At 38.9% G+C, this 25,091-nt stretch overlaps 1 protein-coding gene across 7 annotated transcripts in view; it reads right to left on the bottom strand.

The window, feature by feature from the left end:
* Nucleotides 1-25,091, bottom strand: part of lrp8 (low density lipoprotein receptor-related protein 8, apolipoprotein e receptor) — a 179,235-nt gene that overhangs the window by 71,433 nt on the left and 82,711 nt on the right. For all 7 annotated transcript variants that reach the window (XM_044199272.1, XM_044199274.1, XM_044199278.1 and 4 more), the window contains exons 3-4: nucleotides 22,924-23,046; nucleotides 1,590-1,718 (exon numbers count right to left, since the gene is read on the bottom strand). In XM_044199272.1, coding sequence (XP_044055207.1) covers nucleotides 1,590-1,718; nucleotides 22,924-23,046 — 252 coding nt within the window. The remainder of the gene's footprint in view (nucleotides 1-1,589; nucleotides 1,719-22,923; nucleotides 23,047-25,091) is intronic.

The following is a 25,091-nucleotide window of genomic DNA, read 5'->3' as shown; positions in this document are numbered from 1 at the left end:
TTGTGTATGTTAGAATTTGTGTTCAAGAATGAGACTTTGGTAGGGATAGCACTGGTTTTAAAGGGGATGACAGGAGCAAATATGATTGGCTACAATCATCAGCCCCTAACCAACCCCTAACACACCCACACATGATTAATATAAGTAATATTATTCCTAATAGCAACCCATTTGTACACTGTGGGTGCACCACGCACCTCTGCCTATGAAAACACTACAGTGTGCCACCACGCCCTCTGCTATCTGTGCATGACGCACTGAGTATTGTACTCTGCATCTTCATTTACAAAAACTGAGCCCTAATGTATGTGTAAGACTGTGTTCGCCTTGGTGGCCCAACTGCAGAGTGAAGTGCTTTTCCCCATTTCCAGCTAATCGAGCAACAGCTAAAAACAAGGACAAGATTGCAGGGAGGAAAAACAGATCATGTTTGACATCTCTAGACACATAACAGCAAATATATATAAATAAATGAAAAGATGAAACATTTTACTTTTTTGGCAGCTATGACGTTGAGTTAAAAATACTCCTGGCTGCATGGACCAGATTTTAAATGAATCTTAAAATATATGACGACCCAGGTGACTGGGTAGAAAACGTCTACGCTTGCTTTGCATATCTCATATTTGGTAAAAGCCACATATCCCCAGTTTTGACATTTTTAAAGTATTCTTTTAGATCTGAATTTAGGATTGATCATCACCCCAGGGTCTGAAAGGAAACCTCTGTCAAAATACATACGCAGTTATTACTGAAACAAGAGGTGCCTTAATACTACATTTCTAGAAATATTATCACATGGGACCTTAAGCTTTTTAAGTTATTTTTCCTCTCTTGTCTCTGGTTCTCACCTCCGACATCACCATTTCAGTCTTCTATTTTTTGTTATCATCGTTTCTCTGCTCACCTCTGCTCTTCCTGCCTCCTTTACAATCTTCACCCATTTTTACACTAGAAGAGTTTGCAGGGTCTTCAGTTTTCAAAAGTGAGGTGCTTTAAAGTACAAGTATGCTTGTGAGTGCTATATGCATTTCAAAAGACGTATGACTTTATACACCCTTAAAATTGAATTTCCATCATTTTATCATCTGAAAAAGAAATAGCTATTGAAAGTCCCATAGCTTCATTTGAGCCGTTCTGCAGATTATACTATTTGTATTCTGTATTAATCAAAGAGAGGACATGCAGTAAACAAATAGCAGCAAAAGAGCACTCTGTACTGAGAACACTGGATTCACTAATGATCTTTAACCTACTGCAAAACAATTTTCTTCATCATCTCTGCTGCCAGCAGCCAGTAGTGAGTGGAAATTTACATGAGAGCAATTTACTTGTGTCAAATTATTTCTGGGTAATAAAGTCATTCAAATAAAAAAAGCCAGTTCTGTTCTTTTGAAAGCATCTGCTAACCCTGCAAAGTTGCACTGTCCAGATTCAAAGGAAGAGGCTTTAAGGCTTTTCAGACTTTTGCCCACAGTGAGTGACAGGAAACTAAAGTTGAGTTCAAATTAAGCTCCAAGTAGTTACTGTTCTATCCTTTTTTCCTGTCCCCCTCCATCCCACATTTCCACCACCCACCACAAACTTACCTGCAGCGCACTGCTCCTCATCTGCCCCGTTCTCACAGTCCCTTTCTCCGTCGCATCGCCATGACAACGAAACACATTTGCTGGCAGCCCCTCCGCAATCAAACTTCTCTGGTGGACAGGTCTGTCGGCCTGGTGTGAGGGGGTGGAGGTGAAAAACAGCAAGGGAGAGAGCACAGAGGGGGAAGACAGGGAGGGGAAAGGAAAATTGTCAGCAGATGAGAAAGTTGGGTGAAATGGATGGCAGAGAAGGGGAGCAAAGGGATAGAGAATGAAGACAGGATGAGCAAAATGAGAGAAGAAACAGGGAGGAGGCAAAAGATAGAGAGAGAAGGGACAGCCAGTCAATTATACAGTTTGATAACTTAGTTATCTTGCTGCTCAAATCGATTCCCCCTTAAAGGCCTGCAATTAAACTAGACACAGAGTGACAGAGGAACAAAGAAGCAGGAATACCGTCAGGCAGACACAAAGCAAGGAAAATACACACACACACACACACACACACACACAAACCAAAAAAGACATGAAACACACAGAAAGGAAAACACACTAAAATCAAGACATGAAACACACAAGCACTATTTTCTACGTACGTCATAGCTCTGTATATAATAAGGCTGCTCATTTTCATTACAGATTAAACCTTTTTGACAAATTTATTAATTGTTTGATAAAACAAGTAAAGGTTGATAAAATGTAAAAAATAATAGTGAAAAATGTACATCTCAAGAGCTCAAAGTGACAACCTCTAACTGATGCAGCTGCACGCAAAGGTTTTCAGATTACAATGATATAAAACTGAGAAAATCAGCAAATTCTCGCATTTGGAAAGTTGGAAGCAGTGAATGTTTGGCATTTTTGCTTGATAAATGACTTACACAATTAATTAATTATTAAAATTGTTCTAAACAATTATCAATAGTCCCTTCAGCACACAAACACAACAAATGTACAACTGAAATAACTTAAAATACAGATTGCATATATACAGTACAGTGCTGTGTTTTCTTTCATATGTGAAACTTTATTCAATAAAAACATTTTTTGAGTGTACATCAGTGTAAGTGAATGAAGTGAGAAAGCACACGTTACGTCAAACACACACACGCGCACACACACACACACACACACACACAGTGTGTGTGATTGAGAAAGTGGTCCCTCTTGGTAAAAGCCCATTACAGTAGAGAAGGCCATTGTTCCTACATGTGTAACCCGTGGGGTTGGTATAGGGAGGAAAAACTGCCGTCCAATACATCAAATTTACAGTCCCCACAGCAAATCCCTGTCCCTTCTTCCTGCAAACCACTACACCCCCCCCACCCCGCCTCCCTCTTCAATCTCTCACACACATACACCCACACACTCTAACACCATAGGGACTCTAGTCCCAGATTACATTACAGCGTTGTGTCAAACTCAACTCTATCAATTATACACATTTGACCACCAGAATGCTTCTTGGCAACAAGCCTGAGTGTTTGTGTGTGTGTTGCAGCCACAGATCAATGTTACCTTTGGGATTTGCCCATTTCAGTCTCATTCTCTATTGTATTCATCTCATATTTCTTTCTTCTCATTTTTATTTTTAACAGTACTGAATAAATTGGCACCATTCAAACACTGCCCCTCATAGAGGGATGATGGGAGCCTTGCCGGTAGTTGGCAGGATTTTTTCTCCAACTCCAGTCTACGTTGCCAGATTCTACACTATTGAAAAAGTGGCTACTTGTATTTTATTTTTCTGTGGAACTTGACAGGTTTGGGGTTTGGATTCCTCTCCTGTCTTTTGCTTGTGTTGATCTTGTGGATGACCACTCCCCCCTTACCCCTGTCAATATTCCTCCCATTGAATATCAGGCTCGTGTGAGCATCTTTTCAAAGTGTCTCCCCTAAATTAGGTTTCCCCTGGCCTTTAAAGAATAAAAGCCTCCTGTAAATCCCCTTTAAGAGAGTGAACGAGGAAGCACCCTATCAGCACAGTCTGGGGCAGCTCTTCTGGTTAATACGATGCTATGAATATGAATGCGAGGAGGGTGTAGGTGTGTTAATGTGAGGAAGGAGGCCACTGAATTGTCTGACATCTGGCTTACTGCTCAGTCAAATGAAATGTGTACTAGTCTCATGTTTGTCATTATTTACCTATTCTAAGTGTGTATGTATGTGTTTGTGTTGATCAGCAGAGCCCAAGGGCTACTGTCGGAGACTTACCACACACCCTAACACACGAACCCACACACAGTGGACTGAACCTCTGGGGTGGTGTATTTCTAAGTGTCTGATTGACAGCTGGGTTAAAAGGATGTAATTTGTCTGACTGACCATTTCGGGCCCTTGGAGTCGAGCAGGGCGGAGTCATGGATCAGCTGCCAATCAAATGACTGAATACAGACGAGCAAGAACAACAAAGAGCTCCCCTGACATTGATTATGACTGAGTCAATTAGATGATTTTCATCCCAAGGGTAATAATGTTCACTAAATGAAAAGGACAATTCCAATTTCCTATTATTATATGTTTAAGTAATAATTTGTGACTATTAAAATGTCTGTTCAGCTGCTCTCTGTTGGCCTTTGATATAATATAATAGCAGTTCTACCCATACATTCATACAGTCTATAAAAGGTTTTTCTATTTGCTGCCACAGTCAGCCAGAGTATTGCAGACCATTCACAGAGAAAATTGGTATGTGCAAACTAAGAGATGTGTTTTACAACGCCCACAGAAGCAAGAGCGGTTTGTTTGGAATAAACCAAAGTGGTAGTACATGAAGGTAAGCCTGCACAGATAAAGAAAAACATGCCAACTAAAGAGAGACAATCTAATATGTCTGGACTTCTAGATCACATAAACTCATTGAAAAATCACATTTAAGCACCACTGTAGTAGAAATGTAGCACCAGTATGTAATCAGAAGCAAAGAAAAGAATCATCTCAAGTATTTTTTATCAAGGTTGTTGAGGTCTGACTTTGCCAATCCAGATGGTGATGGTGTTGATAATGAAGTTGTAGTCAAGGTACTTTTCCCAGACGTTTGAAAGTCAGCGCTTAGATTTGCCCTCTCTCTTTGTTCCGCTCTCACTAAATGCTGACAGGTGTATCCAGCAGCAGAGCAGTCACTGTGGAGCATTGATGGACTTATCGACAGTAAGCTGGGGACACGTCTGTGCCTGCAGAGATATTGCAGACTGATCATATTCCAGGCCAAGTGCAATATCGACTGCAGCTCTCTCTGCAGAAAACTATGTAAAGGTTGCATCTTTGTAAAACATATAGATACAACATACTAAAATGACTACGCAACTTTTTCACATGCATATAGATCTATATTGTAAACGCAAAAGGTATACACTTGTTCATGGAGGCAGGCACATGCACAAATACACCTCCTATACTTGTATACACACAAACACACTGACACACACACACACACATACATACATAATCAGAACTACAGTACTTACAGCTATAAATCCTTTTCTCAGCTGCCAGTCAAAGGCGTTTAACTGAATTCACTATTCTTTAGACTTTGTGTTGAATGAATATTTCATGGGCTATAAAACTCCTGAGGCACAGAGACAAACACTGGGCTGTTAGCAGCCAGCCAGCTAGCTTGCTTACTGCCAAGGCCTATAGCGAATAACAGCTGAGGAACTGATGCTAGCCATGCTCCAGTGGAGCTGCTTGGAGGTGAGCAATAAGAGATGGTTCTTGCACACGGCAGCTCCCAGGTGGGTGTATGCATTATCGAATGAGTGTGAAACAGGGTCAAAACAACCGTGTGCGGTCAGTGAATGTATCCAGGTTACATCAAGGTAAAGTAAACTGATAAACAAACAACTGGCCTGGATCATCAGGTCAGACCTTTTCCCTGAACTTCCATTTCTGTGACATACACAGGCATATGAACCTCAATAGATTCAGCCCAGTGCCCTTTTAATTATGCTGTAACCTACTCATATATATTTCACAGTCGCCCTGGGTTAGCAGTAATTTGTCTGTCAGTGCGTGAGGCTGTTTTTTCAGTATGACCCTGCATTAGAAAGTGGCAGGGGATAAGATAGGATACACACATTTTTTTGTGGAATTTTAGTTCTGTTAAATAGGGCAGAATTTAGCTACCTGGTAAATAAATGTTAGGTGAATCAGATTTCTCTAACATACATGTGGTATGGCCAGATTGACTAAACTTACATTTTTTGAGCAACCTCAATATCTTATGCAAACATAGAAATTCATCTTGCAAAGTGTACTTGAACTGGCACAAGCTGAATTTGCAGTGGCTACAGAAAAGAAAAAAGAAAAATATTAAAGTATGTAAGTTTATGTAGTTGAGTACTAAATCTTTAGTGAGATTTTATAGTTTTATTGAATTTTATTTTGAGAAATAAACTCTGTCCTTCAGTATTTTTTCTAAAACTCTTATTCTTGGAAATTGTGCAGTGGATTTTAAATAGTTTTTTCTGGTCCTCGGGTCAGAAAACTCATTTGGCACATAGGGGACGATGCAGTCTTTTAATTCAAACAAGTTCACAACCAGAAGTGGTACAGACTTGTTATTCTCCTCACATGGCCTGTCTAAGTGTCTATTATGAGCAGGGTATAGGGGTGGACTGCAAGGCGCCGTATGCTAATGAACTTTTGATTAACTACCTTCTTAATTTCCCTTCACAAGGAGGGAGGGGATTGGAGCATTGTAGCACAGCACCACGTCCACTCTCTAGCTGCCTGCCTAGCATCAAAGCCAGCCTCCCAGGTGATTGATTCAGACAGACCGTAGCCCCGCAGGCTCATGCTAAGATAATTTTTTTATTATGAGGTGTGTGTATGAGGCCGGGAGGTAATACAAGTCATCCTTAAGTCACTGTCTGTCACAGTGAGACAACGTATCAAAACAAAGGCACATGGGAGGAGCATATGTGATAATATGGCATGTTGAATGGGGAGGAATGGAAGCTTACAGATGATTTACCCTGTACCGGCACTAGGGATTATACTTGCATGAATTTAAAATGCTTAAAAGGTAGACTGAATTCCCCTGCACTCCAGACAGCACAGCACTGATTGATTAAATACCATGCTTTAACATCTTTTTTTGCAAACACCAGAGAAACATGTCTCATCACAGCCGTGGAATATTATGAATGCCCAAATACTACTGTGAATATCAATTGGCTTCACATGTACTCCAAAGCAAAATGCATACCATACTGAATGCAGTTATTTAGGCAGTATTTTATATACAGTATATTATAGTAGGACACAACATGAACATCATGAGTATCAGAAATTAATAATAATAGTAATGAGTGTGAAAATGTATGCAATAATGTAAGAAGAAAGTGAGAATGAGAACATTTAACTTATTTCTTGCATGTGTTTGACACATCATCAATTAACACTGAACTAACAGGGGGTCCATAACAGCTGATCGTCTGTGAAATAGGATAATTAAACTCAAGTTTCAGCCATGAGGTTGCAGTATAAATTGGTGAGTGCCTGCTTGAGAACAGTAAACTTTTATCGCTTGGCTACTCTGCAGTAAAAACAGGGCCAAGGCATCCCTTGAATCAATACACAACCATGTACTGGGCCATCCTGGTGACTCAGCCTGCTCCATATAAAATTTCAGCCATTTAACTTCAGACAATTTAATATATGTTAGGCAACTAACATTAACATGTCTCAAACTGATGTCTTTATTTTTAGCCTCAGTTACCTGGATTAACCTGGATTCATGGACAATAAATGAAACAGGGAAAAAGATTTATAGAGGGTGGAGATAGACAGGTAAGACGGAGGGAATAAGACAGGGCAGAAAAAGGTAACAGAGTGAGATGTAAGAGGGGGAGGTGGGGTCACATATTGGTCACAGAATGGAGAATATCAATGCAGGGACAAACTGGATGTAATTAGAGGAAGATACTGCAGAGACATAGAGGTATTGGGTTGGAATCTGATTAAATTGGGGCTTCTTGTAACCTGAGGATCTACAAATGCACACACAATAGACAATTCTCAATCGGTTCTCTCAATTATTCAGCTCCTACACATCTCTACAAATACTACACCAAGTAACACATAAACATGCACATTAAAACACAAACAAAAACACACGAAACATAAAATGATGTACTGCAAATCTCCCTGGGTTACGCTGTAATCAATTTAGAGATGTGGGCTGGATAGCATTTTAGCACAGCAGAGATTTGGAAGTAGTCCATAATGAAGATATTGTTCTAAGTTCAGTATCTGCAATTTCATTCAAATAAGTGGAAGGCTGGTAGCGGGTGCAAAGTTAATCTCTTTCAGGAATTGCACTGCATGCAGTGTGAATGAAATGCTTTTCTTGTAGAGCTGTAACCTTTTTAAAAAGGAGAAGAAAAGACTGGAGTAGACAAAGGACAGGAGGCAGGGGAGCCTTAAGCTCACAGAGCGCTCATATGCATCAATGATTCATACAAGACCAGAGATGTATGGATCAGCCAATTATTCGACTTTGCAAGTCTAACGGTTTGATCGGTTGCGATGGGTCATATCCCCGTGGTGACGCTCATAAACCTCGTTCCAAGCGGTGGGCTTAATTTCATCGGCTTGTTAAAATAAGTTTAGGGGCATAATGGTACGTGTGTGTGTGTATGCCCATTAGGAATATGCACCTTCCCAGGGTTAAGACTAAGAAGGAGTCTTGAAATGCAGTTACCTTCTGTTTATTTCTTTCTCTGACCATTACCAGCTCATTTTACTGTTGCTAACCTGGTCAGGCAACAGCGAGTTTAAAGAGTAATAAAAAAACTGTTTCTTTTCTAAATTGTTAAGCAATAATATTTTATATACACATTAGAGCTGAAACAACGAGCTGATTAAATGATTAGTCGATTGGCAGAAAAATAATCAACTATTCTGATCATCAATTATAGTTTTTGTCATTTTTCAAGCAAGAGTAGTGAAAAAATGTCATATATTGTTATAAACTGAATAGCTTTGGGTTTTGCACTTTTAGTCAAATAAAACAAGATATCTGAAAATTTCACTTTGGACTCTGGAAAGTTGTAAAGGGCTTTTTTTTACTACGACATTTCATGAACTAAATGATTAAGCAATTAATAAAAAAAATTCAGATTAAATCGATAATCAAAATAAGCGTAAGATGCATCCTTAATACACAAGTGTTCGTGTTTTCAGTGGTTCACCCCTCTTGTATTGTGCAGAGACACAGTTTGACAGAACAGTACTGAATGTCCACTGTACTTACCCTTGAATAAGTTTGAAAAATAAATATAAAATCCATCATTGTCCTTCACACAGTTTGTAAAAAGGCTGATTTTTTCCCTTGAACCTAAATCCATCATTTGACATGAAGCTTGCCTCAGTGCTTAGTGTCTAGTGTGAGCTGTCTAGATAAGAAAATGGATAAAAGTTGATGGACCCACATGAAATGTAAATCTAGGTTCACAGGTCAATGAAAATTCTTTCCATTTACAGTTTTAAAGCCATCTACAAAGCATCACTCACAATGTGCAGGAAAAGAATGCTTTATCCAGCATACACTCACTTCACAGGCACAATTACTTCACGTGAGTTATTTTGGAATAAGTGTGTGTGTGTGTATGTGTAAGAATGTACTGTACAGTAGGCATAATTAGTGTATGCATGAGTTAAAATGCATATGTATTCCCATGTGTATGTACTGTAAGTGTAAGGATGGTTACATATATGTGTGCATGCAGGATTGAGTGTGTGTGTTTGGTTGTTTGTAAGCATGGGTACATAATATAGGTGTGTGAATGCATGAGTGTATGTATTTTGCATATCCTCACATTGCACATCGAGCACTGGGGCATGATGTTTCATGGCCATGGAAAATGAGGAAGGCTATGGAATGAGAGGGAGTTAAAAGACCAGAGAGTGGTTGAAGAAATGTTTGTTGTTTTAAAATTTTCAGAATTTGGCAAACAGAGAAAGGATTGGACAATAACCAGTATAACTTGGTAAAAAAAAAAAAAAAAACAATGTCACAATTTAGCTTTAGTTTTTATACTAACTTCTTATAACAATGTCCCTTTTCACACATTTCTGTGTACTTTTTGACTCTTAACTTGCTGAATTTAAATAAGGAGTTTGGACTTGGTCAAGGCTGACCCGCCACATCTTGCCTTGAATGTTGCTATAGCGCCCCCCCCCCGTCCTTCAAATGTGAAATCCAATTTACGGAAAGGGCGTATGTGGTTAATATCAGATTACATTTTAAATGAAGGTTAGTGTTGATTAGTGGCTTTCATTGGAACGCTGATCCCCTATTATTGCAGCCCTGATGTAGAGAGAGGGGGGAGTATGCTGGAGATCAAAGTCAAGGGAAAGGAGAGAAAAAAAAATTATCAGAGAGAGCAGGTGCAGAGAAAAGAGAAAGTAGTGGGGTGGCAACAAAACAAGGAGAGAGGAAAATAAAAGCCATGCAGCGGAGCAACAAAAAACTTTAAAAAAAAACAGAAAGAATTTGTGACAATACTGAAAGAGAGTCAGAAGTCTAAAGTTTACAGAAGAATCGCAGATAGCAGACAGAAATGACATTACCATTAAAATATTGTGCTTGTGTTATGCACATTTCTAAGTAAAATGTGAATCAGTGTGAAAGAATGAATTTGTTTCCTGTGATCCATGTGTTCCGTGTGGGGTTTTGAAAAGCTGCCCGTCTGGCACGTGAACTGACAATACTGCGACTACATACACCCATGATAACAATTAATTCTTTAATTTTGGGCTTTCTGTCTGGAGGCACGTAACAGTAAGTGGCAACATGACATGAATGCCTTGTCTACAAATAGGAAAAGCAGGTGCCATAACGTAAAAGGTCTGTTAGAAAAAATCAGTTTCCGTCAGTCTTTATAGCATCCTTCTCATTCAAGTGTAAACGCTTTTTTTTTTTTTTTTTTTTAGATATTGCCACGATTTTGCTAATTTCTGGCATTTCCACTGCACCTGTTTTTATGCACATTTTCATTTTGTGCATAGCATGCGTAGCTAGTACAATTTCTTTTTTCCAGGAGTAGATTCTCTCTCTCTCTCTCTCTCTCTCTCTCTCTCTCTCTCTCTCTCTCTCTCTCTCTCTCTCTCTCTCTCTCTCTCTCTCTCTCTCTCTCTCTCTCTCTCTCTCTCTCTCTCTCTCTCTCTCTCTCTCTCTCTCTCTCTCTCTCTCTCTCTCTCTCTCTCTCTCTCTCTCTCTCTCTCTCTCTCTCTCTCTCTCTCTCTCGGCTGTGTGAAGGAGAAGAAGGGGCTTGTTAAATGTGGAACCATTAGCACGGTCTAGACTGTGGGTCCGTCAGTGCCGTGGGGGGGTGAAGAAATACAGCGCGACACCAGCACTCTTATAGGAAATTGCCACTTTCTTCCAACAGGCCCTTCTTAATGGTTGTTTAGTAGACGACACATTGGGCATTAAATATACCGCCAGTGGCTAGTGCCACATCTCAACTAATGAGAGACCGTAGGAGAGGGAGGCAGACAAAAGGAAGGAGAGGGAGAAGGAGAGTCAGGGCTTCTATTTTCAGATGCAGTGTGGGGCTGAACTTGTGAACTTGACTGCTGAACTCTGAACTTATTTCCTCCCTGGTAGTTTATTCAAAGTCTGGTTTGGGGCACAAAGGCAGGGTTGCGAAGATTAAAACAGGCAGCTAAATTACGTGGAGAGCATAGTTGACTTATGATGGCTTCTGAATGGACTTTTCTCATATTATAAGACAGCTACTGGCTGTGTAAAGTTGCCTTTCAAAGTCATTGCAATGTAAGGTGGGTTCAGATAAATTACACGCTTTAGCAAGTTTAGTGGCCTCAAAAACATCGGAATTTTGATTCAGTCTGGCAAAACAATTTCGTGCACAATTAGTTTGAGTCACAGGAAAAGGTGGAAACCCACAGAGAATGTTTGAAAACAACTCTACAGTCTGTCTGCATGTCTCTATGGATATTATCCATAAAGAACTTTTGCACGACTCATATTTTTTACATTATATTTATCAACTGAGCTAAGGCAAAAAAGCTTTATACTGATGCCTGCTGCCACCAATTTCATCCATGCAGCTATTTATCTCACAACACCTGTTAAATTATGTTGGACCAGCATTAAGATTAGTGGCGATGCATGTGATTTTGTCATGGCCACAGCTGTATCTTCCTCTCGTTCCTCTTCTGCTTCTAGTTTATATGATTAATCTCTGACTGTACCTGTTCTTATGACCATCTGCTGCCTTTTTACTACTTTTTCCTGTCTTAGCCTACAGTACTGGATCTATTTGCATGCCTGACTGCTTTCTTTTTGCTAACTATAAGCCTGCCTTTTGACCTAATAATGTTTTTATCACACCCGTTCTGTCTCCTGAGCCTGCTTTTGGATACCACATCTGTGATGCAGTGATACAATTTAGGGTTTCCTTAGAAGAGAAGTATGAAAATAACATAAAACTGAAATGAAAAAAGAGCTGCAATTTTTCAGCCCATCCTGGCTCAATCAAGAAGAAAAAAAAAAGATGAAAAACACAATTGTTATTATGTATGGGTCTTTACAAACACCACCAAAACACTAGGAAAGGCAATCTCATCAGGCTGTTCCAGCTCCACAAGACGCCTCTGAGAGCAAAAATATATTGACCACCAATCAATCGTAACCAGCCAAGAGCAAGGGTCACTAATTGAACGGAAGAATGGAATTGACAAAAAAAAATCACATGGTGGCTGTTGCTGCGTAGGTGGTTTTCTATGTTTTAAGGCCATGTACAATGTAAACAAGGAAGCAAGTTTGCGGTAAACAGCTGTTTCAACTCCACACAACCACAACACAGGAGTCCAAATGTTCTCTGATATCAGAACATTTTGATTTAATAAAAAAAAAAAATCTTAAAACATGGGCTCAAACTGGTTTCCCCAATGCTTAATTAACTCAACATAACTTTAGTAACATGTTACTAAACTCTATGTTCAATGAAATTTGAATTTTTTAATTACATTTCAGTAATAAGAGGTTGTTATAAGCTGTAACTCAAAAGGTATTGTTTACTTTCCAGGAATCAAGGTAATACTAAATTGTAAATTTCCTTATCTTAAAAAACCCTAAAAAAGCTCTACCTAGAGTACCTGGAACTGGTTCATTACACATACTGTAGGACTAAAACTATGACATTTTCTCTGTGTAACTTGTATCAACAAAAATACATTATTTTCATATATTGAGTATTTCTTAAGGGGCTCCTTAAGTTTACCTTTCTGGGTGTTATTACTGCAGAATGGCTATCATATAACAGCTAAAATGTAATGTGTTTCTTAATGTCTAGGGTATTTCTTGTTGTGTATGTTGTGGTTGGGTGGCTATTCGGTTTCTTCCTTAAGGGATCAATACACTTTAACTTATTACTGATATAAATCAAGGTAAAGACATTTGTGGTTAATGAGATGCCACAAGATACAGCAAGATAAGCAGAACAATGCACATGAGGGCCTTAGATGATGGGCTTACAATATGAAAAAAGAGAGAGAGAAAGAAAGGCAGAGAGATGACCTTTAATATTATTATTTCCCAGCAACTTCTAAGGTGACATTAAACTCACTGTCAGTATTGTATCTTCAATTATGTATGAGACGATTTCACAAGCACACACATGCGCACGAGCACACACACACACACACACACACAAACCCACGAGACTATGCGTCAGAAGACTACTAAGACCTGGGATGGTGGACACTGCCACTGTAGACTGTCCTCACCAGAAAAATTACAGCATTGGTTGTTTGTTCAAATGCTTCATACTAAATATGTTTACATTTTCCTGACTGGCAACCTCTTACATTCAAATGACTGTCCTCTCTCAGTAGCAAAAACCTACTTTGTAGTGTAACACAATATGAAGTTATAATGTTGTATACTGCCACAAAAAGTCTTAGGGAGGAGGTTTGGATGTATAAAGCATGTGACTTCGACACCAGAGACCAGAGTTCACATTCTACCTCCTACCAAACAGTCAGTGTTGGTTTCTTCCTTAACCAAACAAAGCATGAAAGCTCATTTTGACCCTGGAGTTTTCAACCATATCACACGGTCTTCATATATGTCAAGAATAAACTTTTATGCTTAACGTTTAAGCCAACACAGACAAAAAGTCTTAAAACTGTTATGGATGAAATCATAACAGCTACTGAGGCTGCAAGTCAACAGATCAATTTTCATGAGAATTGAGCAAACTCCATCTACTGATTAAGACCATGTGATACAGTTGAAAACACTGAAAAAAATAGTAAGTGGACCTTTATTGTGGGATTGTTTTGTCAAACTTAAAGTAATTGTAATCTCTAAAATTTGCCAAACTGTAACCACAGAATGTTCATAAATGCCCTGCATCCTGTAAATACCTCTGTACACATATGACTGGCCATATGAGACAAGTCAGCCCAGTGTTCAGACATGAAACAGCTGCAAATTATGTATGTTCATGCATGTATTATTCTGTACTGAGTACATGCACACAGGTTCCTTTTTTCAAATTGATGTACGACAAGTTATCACAGACTTCAGAGATAAGTGTATAATTCAAACCTGAAGTGTACTATAATTAACCCCATGAAAAAATATAGTGAGAGAAATAGTACATGTTACAGTAATGCTCAGCCAATCAAAGAAGAAGTGATTGAGCCAGTAACTCACAACCAGAGCTGACAATCAAAGCAAAACCTTTTTGGCTACTAAGTTGATTTTGAACTTAATTTTTTTCTTCTAAGTTTACATTCACCCACTGATGGTAGCCACCATTGAAACGGACTGAAACTGTTGAGCACAGCAAGCAGACAAACTGTTATGTGTCATTTTGTCATTTTGACAGTTTGAATGACACTAAACTACCTAATGGATAAAAAGAAAGTGAATGACTGAAACTAAGGAAGGTTGGTATGTGCGTGTGTGTTTGTACAGTTGTGTGTGTGTGTGTGTCTGTGTGTGTGTGTGTGTGTGTGTGTGCATGCATCGTGGCCAGTGAGTGAAATTCAGCTGTACCTATAGTGAGAGACTAGAGATAAATTAGACTACTACTCTGACTATGAAGTAGAATATCAGAGTGACCTCAGAATGCGTACTCTTACACGCCAGTCTCTCTCTCTCTCTCACACACACACACACACACACACACACACACACACACACACACACACACACACACTAACTGCCCCCTCTCAGACACACTATGACCAGTCTCACAACAGCACTGCTTTCCAAACACTAATCAGAGTAAACCAAATTATAACACAATGTAAAGAATCCTATTTGGAACATTGGAAAGAAGAAACTAAAAGCCAAAGTAGATCAGAATATTATCTGGCCATAAAAAGAGATTATGATTTGGCAGAATATCTCTCTACTGGCAGAGATAGAAAGCAGAGACAGATCCTAACCAGGTACAGACTCAGTGACCACAAACTGGACATTGGAAAAGGAAGACACAAAAAATCCTGGCAACCAAAAGAAAACAGAATATGTGGTCACTGTTCGACAGCTGAGGTTGAGACAGAGATGCACTTCTTCCTACAAAGTAAAACATTCAATAAAATAAGTAACATTTTCTGTAACAAGTTCAACTCTGTAATCTCAGATTTCAAAGAGCTAAATGACCTCTCAAAATTAAAAATACTCCTAGGAGAAGGAGACAGGGCTGATCTTGCTGCCCAATATATATCAACACGCCACAACCTGAGGGACAGTAAATGACCTAGACACACACACACACATTCATAAAAAAAAGTTGAGAGAGAGAGAGAGAGAGAGACCACCTGGGAAATTATGTCTGCCGCTGCCGCCGCCTCAAGCATGAAATTGAAGCCAATGCAACTCACTGGATCATTCCCGTTCATATTCCATAATAATTAACTAGCACAACCTCTTGCTTCCATGCTTCTATGCTGACCTGCCTATTGTCTCAGCAGAGACAGACAAGGAAAAACCCACCTCAGTACACAGGAGCAGGTAGAAGTGATGATGGCATGGACACAGAGAGATGGAGGGGGAGGGAGGTACAAGTTCAAGTTTCAACTTTAGTTGTCACCAAAGGACAGCTGGCTTCACAGTGGCTTCACTGATATCTCGGGCCAGTGCTGGATAATTAAACATCAGATTTCTCTTCGATTAAATTAATCAGTTTTACACATTTTCAAATTAATCACTTTTTCATATAAATGTACAAATCTATATGGAGTTACTTTACCATTGCGTCATCTTGCCGTAAAGAGCTGCTCAACACCAATCTTTATTCTTCAAAATAAAATTTAACAGCTTTCAGTAACCTCAATATAACAAGTCTACAGCCATGCTAACAGATTTGTGAGGCTGTACGTAAGCACAGCAGTGCTTTGAGCTAAATGCTAAAATTAGCATGCTAAAATGCTCAAAATGACAATGCTGACATGCTTAAACAGGCATAATTTCTTTAACACCATCTCAGTTTAGAATGTTAGCATGCTAACATTTGTTAATTAGCACAAAACACTAAGCCTACCTGTTGAGTGTACCTGAGATATTTTACTGAAGTGTCAAGGGATCACCAAACTCAATATGCCTCATTCTATAGGGAACATAAATACTTGTACAACATTTTATGAAAATCCATCCAATAGTTAGCTTATAAACCCAAGTGGTGCACTGACAATGCCATCCCTAGAGCAACACCACAAGCAGGGCTAAAAATAGCAATATTGCTACCAACCTTGCATCCAAACTGAATTTCACAGCAGGTATTAGAACATAATAATTCATAACTAAGAGGCACAACATACAACAACAAGCATTTTTGAGTGTTGATTTAAATCATATAGAAATCAGAAACATCTTCATCATCAACATCCTGAAATCATGATTGACAAACACCACAGCCTCCCTCCTCCCTTTATAAACATTCAGCAAGCTCAACAATAAAAAAGTTGTAATATTTGTTTGACTAAGCAGTAGTCAAACTACTGGCTACAGATTTATTCATCAGCAGTGCTTTAATTACTGTATGAAAAAGAAAGTGAAGAAGTCAGTAGTGACTCGATAGGGGCTCTATAAATCAAGGCTACAAAAAGCGGGAGAGAAGTCATGCTTTGATGAAAGGCACTGCTTTGACAGTTTGTGTCTTTAGATGAATGGGTTTCATTAGATGGAATGAAATAAGTAGCAAAGTTTGAAATCATGGCAGTTTTAATGCCCTGTGGTGTTGGGTAAGTTGGTAAAAGATCGAATCAGATGATCAGTAAAAAGTAGTAAACACATAAGGATTTATTAAGGTGTAATACTATATTTATAACATTTACTGGCTCATTTGTCTTTGTCTTACACTATTACAAGATTGTAAAGATGCCGCGTTCAGGACCCTAAACTGAGTTTTTGGAATAGTAAAATTTTTACATCAATGAAATAAATAACGGCCCTCATATCAAAGAACCAAATGGTCCTGTTTTCTTTCAAATAAATGAAAATCTAACTGCTTTCATATCATCTAGCCAAAGGGAATAGTAAGACTTGTTGTTTTCTCGGTTTTATCTCAATATGCTCCTCTACCGTGGTGTGTGACTTGAGATTACTTTACTTCCAAAGTTATCAAAATTCTCATTTGTGTTTGTCTTTTTCCCCCCTCATTATGTTTCACAATGAATTTAGAGGCTTTTCAGCACAGCCTTTGTCAGCATGCCTCCGAGTATGAAATATGCCTGAGTGGACTTGTAATGATTACATTTCTTACTTTGATGATACAAGACTTGTATGATATGAATATAAAGTATACTCCATAACCTCCAGATAATACGAAGCTGAAGCACCCCTGAACAGTTTTCTCTCTATATCCAAAATTTTGAAGCATCACTTGGACTGGCGGGGGACTGTAAAGGGAGTGTCACATGTTGGTCCAATATGTGGCAGACTAAGGTTGGCTGAGTGTCTGATGTTGCAATTCAATAACCTTTATCTACACAGGGACACTTTGGTGGCGAGAAGAGCTCACTTTAATCCTTGGAGTGTAGATTTGCAGCAGCAGAGCCAAAAAAGTGTGCACACATAAAGATGGAGTTTAAATAACGTTTGAGAGAGTCTACGCAGCAACTCTAATCAGCACTGATTGTCAAACTGCAGGATCTTGCTGATGCCACTCAAAGTAAATGGATGCTGACTTTGTAATGTCTAGACCCCAGAAAATCAAAGCTTTGATGTGTAGTACATGGATTATGAACTTGAGGACCCCACAGCATAGCACATTATGTAAATTCAATTGTTGTGTCAAAATATACAGATGGTAGTCAATGATGAGTCATGTCTTTGGAAATGGACAATTGTGTGTAATTCTTTGGCATTTAGTTATCAGGTACAATTTCCTGGATTAGTAACAAGCACCCTTAAATTGAACCATTCAGTGGTGAAACAACAATGAGAATGCTTATGAAGTTTTAATGAATTTAAATTTGCTCCATTATCACGTGGATCAGGATGTTTATTGTTCATGTTTGTCTCACTGTAAATAAAAAAATATTAACTTGATTCTTTTGTTGCCTGTGTGTGCCTTACTGCTTTTAAGACATTTGATTCAACATTGTGAAGATAATTTATGCAAGTTCTTGCACTAAAAAGGGCTTTACATTGCCAACCTGTCCAAGTTCACAACAACAACTAATAGAACTTACTTGAACAAGAAACACTTAGATGACAAATTATAAGGATGTTTTCGTTACAGTGACAAGTTCACTAAACTTTGAAACAGTTTCAAGTGTGGAAAACGATAAGTCAAGTAAACCACATCCAGTCCAAATATGTGTGCTGTATTTTAATGTTGGCTTGTTTGTTTCAGTAAATTACTGTAATAATAATATAGTAATGACTTTATGGTATTTCTAATTCTACTAATGATGCTGCTGCAACTACCACCGAGGGATGATGTCTGCACTTAAGATCGATGCAGAACATTGTGTGCAGACATGTACACTCTTTCATGCATCAACCACCACTCATCTGATTGTAAATGAATCTGGGCCTGAAGGGGATTCTGGAGAAGATGTGTAATTACAACTGAGGAGCCAGAGTGTGTGTGTGTGTGTGTGTGTGTGTGTGTGTGTGTGTGTGTGGTTTCAGAGGCGTCATCGGAGGTCCATAGTTAATCAGCAGTCGACCAGAGGTCTCTGGGATCAGCCCATCGATTCTCTCCCAGGGAAATCAATTTAATCAAACGCATTATTTAAACTGAACTCAGTTCAGAAAGTGGAGGACATACAGCAGGGAAGACCAAGAGGACAGAGAAGAGGATGTGATACAAGATGGTAGGCTGGTAGAGAGAGGTTCAGGTGTAAGGACATAGAAAGGGACAGATAGATAGATGACTCTGTGTGATATTAACAAGGAAAAAGACAACTGGGCCTGATCAGATAAAATGTGACAAGACAAGGTGGTGGTCATAGCTAGGGTTGGGTGATATGACAATATACAGATGGATAAAGGAAAATCCTGAATAAATGAGTGGAGAAACATAACGAATGCAGATGCTTCCATACAGGACATTAGGAGTCATTGAATGTATGCACCTGTGGGAGATTATGGGCTGATGTGTTACACAGTGCTCTCCATCATGTCATCAAAACACCAAAAGAGGGAATATCTTTTGGAAGAATGGTATTACAGAGACTTGCAGAAGATATGCCAAAGCCCATTGAAGCTGTTCTGGTGGCTTGTGGTAGCCCAACACCTTACTGTAACATTTTAAGTTGTTTTTTCCTTTAATCTGTCATCTGTTTACAGTGGACATGGTAGAAAATAGTCAGCAATCTGATTTTTAATTTTACTATTTATTATTATTTTATAAAGGTAGCTATCCTTTTAATATCTCTTCATGGCAATATTGGATATACAAGACTTATCCATCAAGTGTATAGAGTAACTTCATTTTTCAGGAATTGAATTCACTGGGTTATCTATGAATAATTTCTCAATGGAATTTCCAGAAAATGTACTTTATTATGATAAATATCAATATCATGTTTTAAAACTGCCTGTACCTCAATAGAATATTTTTTCCATATTGTTCAACTCGTGATAGTGATTTTCACCTAATGCACATACATTAGACTGTGTTCTGATGGAAGCATACACATGCAAAAGCATGCACATGCAAAAGCATGCACACATTCTGCTGCATACACACAAACACACACATGCGCACACGCAGCTGTGAGGATCAATGTGGCTGAGAAAGTTAGAGAAGCTCTCACAGTGTCTGACCTTGATTAGACATAATGAGACTTAACCACAAGTCCACTAATCTGATGAAATGACTTACAGATTCACCTTGTGATGAATACTAAATACAATCATTGACTCTAGCTTTATACACACGCTTATGTGGGCACACACACTCTTTATAGGCATGTGCACACCCACACACCCACACATGTCCATGGCCTATCCCAATCAGACTTTTTACTTTGAGAATCTTCAAAGGGCTCTTTGATCACCTCTTTAAAAATCTTCTTAATAAAAATTGCAAATAGGAGCTGGCCTGTAGTTACAGCCATATGGAAAGTTTTGTGATAAGAAAGAAGTGGAAAGACTGACCTCTAGTAGTCCTGCTCTGTTCTGAGACTTATCTTTGGATGAAACACTGGTTATGTCTGAGATTAATATGTGAAATCCCTATGATAAGCCATTGAATTTTATGTTATGTCTGGATTCTACCCCTCCTGCCTTAGCAGCTGACCAGTTTCATCTCTGCTGCTGAACAACTTGCTCACGATGTTGACAAAGCACCATACTGATTCCTAATGAGAGGACTTCCAAACTCTGCCAATCTGGTCAGTATGATACTGTACACCAATTACAGTTAAGCATTTTTCAAACCAACTACAACACTTAAAAAAACCCCACTGTTCTCACTTTTGGTGTTAAGATGGATACGAGTTACAAGATGAAATACAAACCAAGTTCGAAGGTTCATCAGATGCAACAACACTGTACAGTTCTTTATACTGCTTTGAGGCAGCATTTTACAACCCTGAAAAAATTACCATGGCATCAAAATGTTAAGGTAGATGCTATAAGGTATTCTACCTTGCTGGCTCATTCTGTACTCTGTTGTGGTAAAATTTGAGCCACTTTTCTACCAAACAATCCTGATTCCCCCCCTCCAATGGCATTCAGGCTGTGGTCTGAATGAAGAGCGTGTTATGTTTTTGTCGATCTGAAGATGGCCTTCAGAAAAGCTCAGTCTTACAAATTTGTGCTGCTTTGAAAAGGCAATGACACAATGCATCTAGACAAAATGATTGCAGAGGGTAGTTTTGGCAGCTTGAATATGGATCACCTTCACAAAATAGTATGTTACTTACAGCAATTCTGATATTTGGGGGACAGTCTCTCCCAAAATCATCAATTTATCTCTCATGAAACTCACCAAAGCCATCAGCATCTAGCCCTCTTTTACTCTTCTCTCTCAAACCCATATTTAAGCCATACCTATGCATACAGAATACATTTTATAAAATTATTTCTCAAGTCTTTTCTCACTCAGTCATTGACTAACTTTTTCAAAGACTCCACTCTCCTTGAGCCGTTCTGGTATCTCCTGTAAACACTTTTTTAGCATGAACCTGAAACTTTAACAAACTAAAATAAAAAAGTTCAAAAGTTCATAAACTTGCAAAGCTATTATGTAGCTTCCGATAAGCCTCGTGTCAGAATAGTAGTTTAACCATAAACCACCGTTTACCATACTAAAACCAGTTACTAACCTCCCATCCAAAAAAATACCAGTGTTCACATCTTTCAAAGCCTTTAAACTTCCAGTATCAGTCCTTTAACGATGCTTAGCACCTCACACTTCTTCAGTCTCATCATCACTCTCTTTCTGACTTTGATCCTCTAACCCAAGCATACAAACACACACGCTGTGTATTACCTCCACTCCCTGCCCCACCTCACACTCATCACAGCTCTTTGCAGTCCAGTTCCCCACATGTGAATAGTGGGTTACCTCTGCTGATGCAATAATCACTGTGGGCAGTGTTCCATTTTTCATAATTGCGGCAGCAAGCGACCTCACCACATGCCAACCTTTTAATCAACAGTGCAACAGGTAAGGTCTATTTACAGACTTTGTTCCATTTTTCATAATTACACTAGTTCTTGTACACTGTACAAAATCACATAAGCTGATGTTTTTGAGCATGCCGGACAAATGGTCTCCTAGTTGCTAACAGTGATAATGATCCTCACATGTAGTTCACACACAGTAGTTCTTTTTCCACAGTTGTCACAAATGGATCATACAGATTATGTTAATTTCTATTATTAACTAGATAGTGAAACAGTATAACATCACAAAACTATGTGCATATGTTATTTTTTCTTTCTGCCTATCATTAAGAAATATTCAAGACAGATAAACAGACATAGGTCATTGTAGTTTTTAGCTGTATTGGCTGCATTGTCCTCCACAGAAACTGTTGTGTCACATTTACATTCAGTATTTGCAGTAAACGCTTGTTAGTCCTACAGAATGGGCAGCAGCAATACAGCCTGAATATAAACTGACAAAAAACTTTCAGGGCTTAAGAAATAACACGTGAACCTGTACACTACACAAAAATACTTTTAATATGCACTGCATAACTGAACACTTGAACATCTTCCTGTGTCACGTTCTGTTTTGTGAGAAACAGAGAGGGATTCAGGGGTGAGTAATTATTTCTAATTCCAAGCGTGCTCTATGGAAATAGTGTGAAAGAAGCAGGCATCTTGTCCACTCTTCCGCCCTCCATGGCCTTGATCAAACCATGTATGGATGTCCTGCGTCTGATGGTGGAGCCAACAAAAAAAAGCAACTGAAAGCAATTTTCTGAAGCAATGTGCAAGAAAGAGAAGGTTGGCATTGTGGCGGGGAGTGCAATGTGACACACTGAGACCGAACAACCGTGGGAGTGCTTTAAGCCAAAGGAAATGTATGTGTGTGGAGGTCAACTACTTTAAATACAAACTCCATGACTTTGAAAGACACAAAAACAATAACATCATGCTGGTGTGTATATGTGTTTTAGAACATTCATGTATTTTTGTAGACTTGCATTTCATTAAAAACACAAATATAAATGAATGAACACACATTGATACAAACACACACACACTTACCCTTGTAGCTGGTAACACATTTGAGACATGTCAAATGTGTGTGTCCTGACCCACCTGACTGTGTGTTCATGGCCTTCCCTCTGTCTGTGTTTGTATGTTTGCCTTTGTGGCATTGTTTGTCTGTGGTTGTGTTTGTCTGTCTGTCAGTGTGTCTGTATGGCTACTTACTGCAGATTGCATCAGCCTCGTCTGAACCGTCTGCACACTCTGGTTCTCCATCACAGCGCCACCTAGCAGGAACACACTGTCCATTCTTACAGGCAAAGTCTGTGGTCGCACATGTCTTCTTTGCTGTGGAGACAAAGGTAACATGCAACATTACTGTATGACTCAAAAAAAGGTAAAGGTATTGTTCTTAACACAACGACAATTTAATGGGACAAATTATCTGGAACACAGAAAGTAATGTCTGAATAGAGATAGAAAACAACACCCACAGCAACTGGACACATTGATGACAAGTGATGAAAAAGTATGCAAACATTTTAAAGCAGTAAGTGGTAAGGAAACATGTCAAACGTTGAATAATCCACTTATTAAAAGGTAACAAGGCTAGGCAATTAAAATTTAACTTAAGTCAAGAGTAATTCCTGAGCACCAACTTCAAACCAATTTTATTACAGTCCACTTTTAGTTTAACCATCAGCAGGCAATTTTTTGATGCTGCTGGTTGCAGGCTGGAGTCTTTCTGGTGTGTTCAAGTACAATTTGTAACAGGAGACATGAGAGGACAAGAGACGTTTGACTAGCAAATCTTGGTTGGTGTCTGTTCTTTGAGGTTGACTTAGTGAATCAGAGCCGTTAGTCAGGTGAGACTGTACAGAGTGCATTAGGGTGTATGCAAAAAAAACATTCCACTTGAAAAAAATCCAGCATGGATGAAAAAGTCTCCAATCTCCTGCTGAATCCATACTGATGTTCTACATTATGGAATATATTGTTGAAATTCTTTTCATGAGGACCAAACTGATTTGTTACACAATTTCAGTGTTGTAGGTATATTTACTTATGAAATATGACTCATTAAGAACTGAAGTTGCATAGAGTTAGTTTGAGCATAGCAACATATTACATTTGAACCTGGAACAGAAGTATTATCTGATAATAAATCCAGTAAAAGACTCTGAGGAGCTGTGTTTTCAATCTGAGCAGTTTGCATTTAAACAGAGCGAATGAGCAGTGCACTGACAGCTTTAGTAGAACTCCTTTTTGCAAGAATGTGTTGGATATATGGTTCGGTGAATAGAGCATGTCACATATGAACAAAGCAGCAACCCTCAAGTTGCCTACCTGAACTGGTTCAGAGGTTTTGCTCCATTTTTAACAATCCCATAATCCGCCTTCATGGTCCAGCCCAGTCTTTGCAGAACCGGCTCTGGCTCTGGCTCTGTCTCTGTCTAGCAGTTTCCTGATAGCCTATGGACTCTAAAGGTTTTGTGCAGTCACTTTCTCTAAGCAAGGGGAAAATTGAAGCACTTGAGTCTGTCACGAGGAGAGGCAAAAAAAAAAAAATTCCCTCTCCTTGACAGCAAGAGCCACTGAACAAGAGAAAGCACTCACTTGGCGTGTTAGCAATGCCTTGCCTCTCCATGATGAAATATACTGTACAGAAAGGGGGGCTGACAAATGGCAAGAAAGTATGTGTGTGTGTGTGTGTGTGTGTGTGTGTGTGTGTGTGTGTGTGTGTGAGAATAACCCTGGGTACGTGTGTCTGGTGGTGGTGTTTGTACTGGAGTGATTTTATTCTGACGAGTAGAGAGAGTAACTTTGACTGCTACTGTTCCATTTTTTTTTTCTTCACGTGAGCCTGGTGTTAAACCACCTCACCGATCCTTAGTTTAAACCATATAAAAATGTAGGATAGCAATGTGCCAGGCTAAAGCAGCGTAATATAGTATGGGCGATGATACTGAATAGACGTACAGTACACTAAATCATATTTTTCCTACTAAAGCTCACTATCCTCCAATCACCTGTGATTACATCATTTACAGCTTCAACTACAGTGTGAGATGGATTTCTAAGATGGAAAAATAAACCAAGAAAGAGACGAGGTAGTGTCTATCAGTTTATGTGAACAGTGATAACAACCTGACTGTCTAAAATTTTCTGTCACCTGTAATTTACTTCATTTCGGTTTTTCGCATTTGGAGCACATGGTTGCTGTGTGGGCTCCTTATTAGGCAGCAAAATCATTTACAATTTCACAAAACCAAATACAAGCAATTAACACTTGAAGGAATAGTTTGACATTTTGGGAAATATGCTTATTCGCTTTCTTGCCCGAGAGTTAGATGAGAAGATTGATACCACGCTCATGTCTGTATGTTAAATAT

This window comes from Siniperca chuatsi, linkage group LG6 (assembly GCF_020085105.1).
Source record: "Siniperca chuatsi isolate FFG_IHB_CAS linkage group LG6, ASM2008510v1, whole genome shotgun sequence".
Classification (NCBI taxonomy): domain Eukaryota; kingdom Metazoa; phylum Chordata; class Actinopteri; order Centrarchiformes; family Sinipercidae; genus Siniperca; species Siniperca chuatsi.
This window is presented reverse-complemented; position numbering and strand designations above follow the sequence as displayed.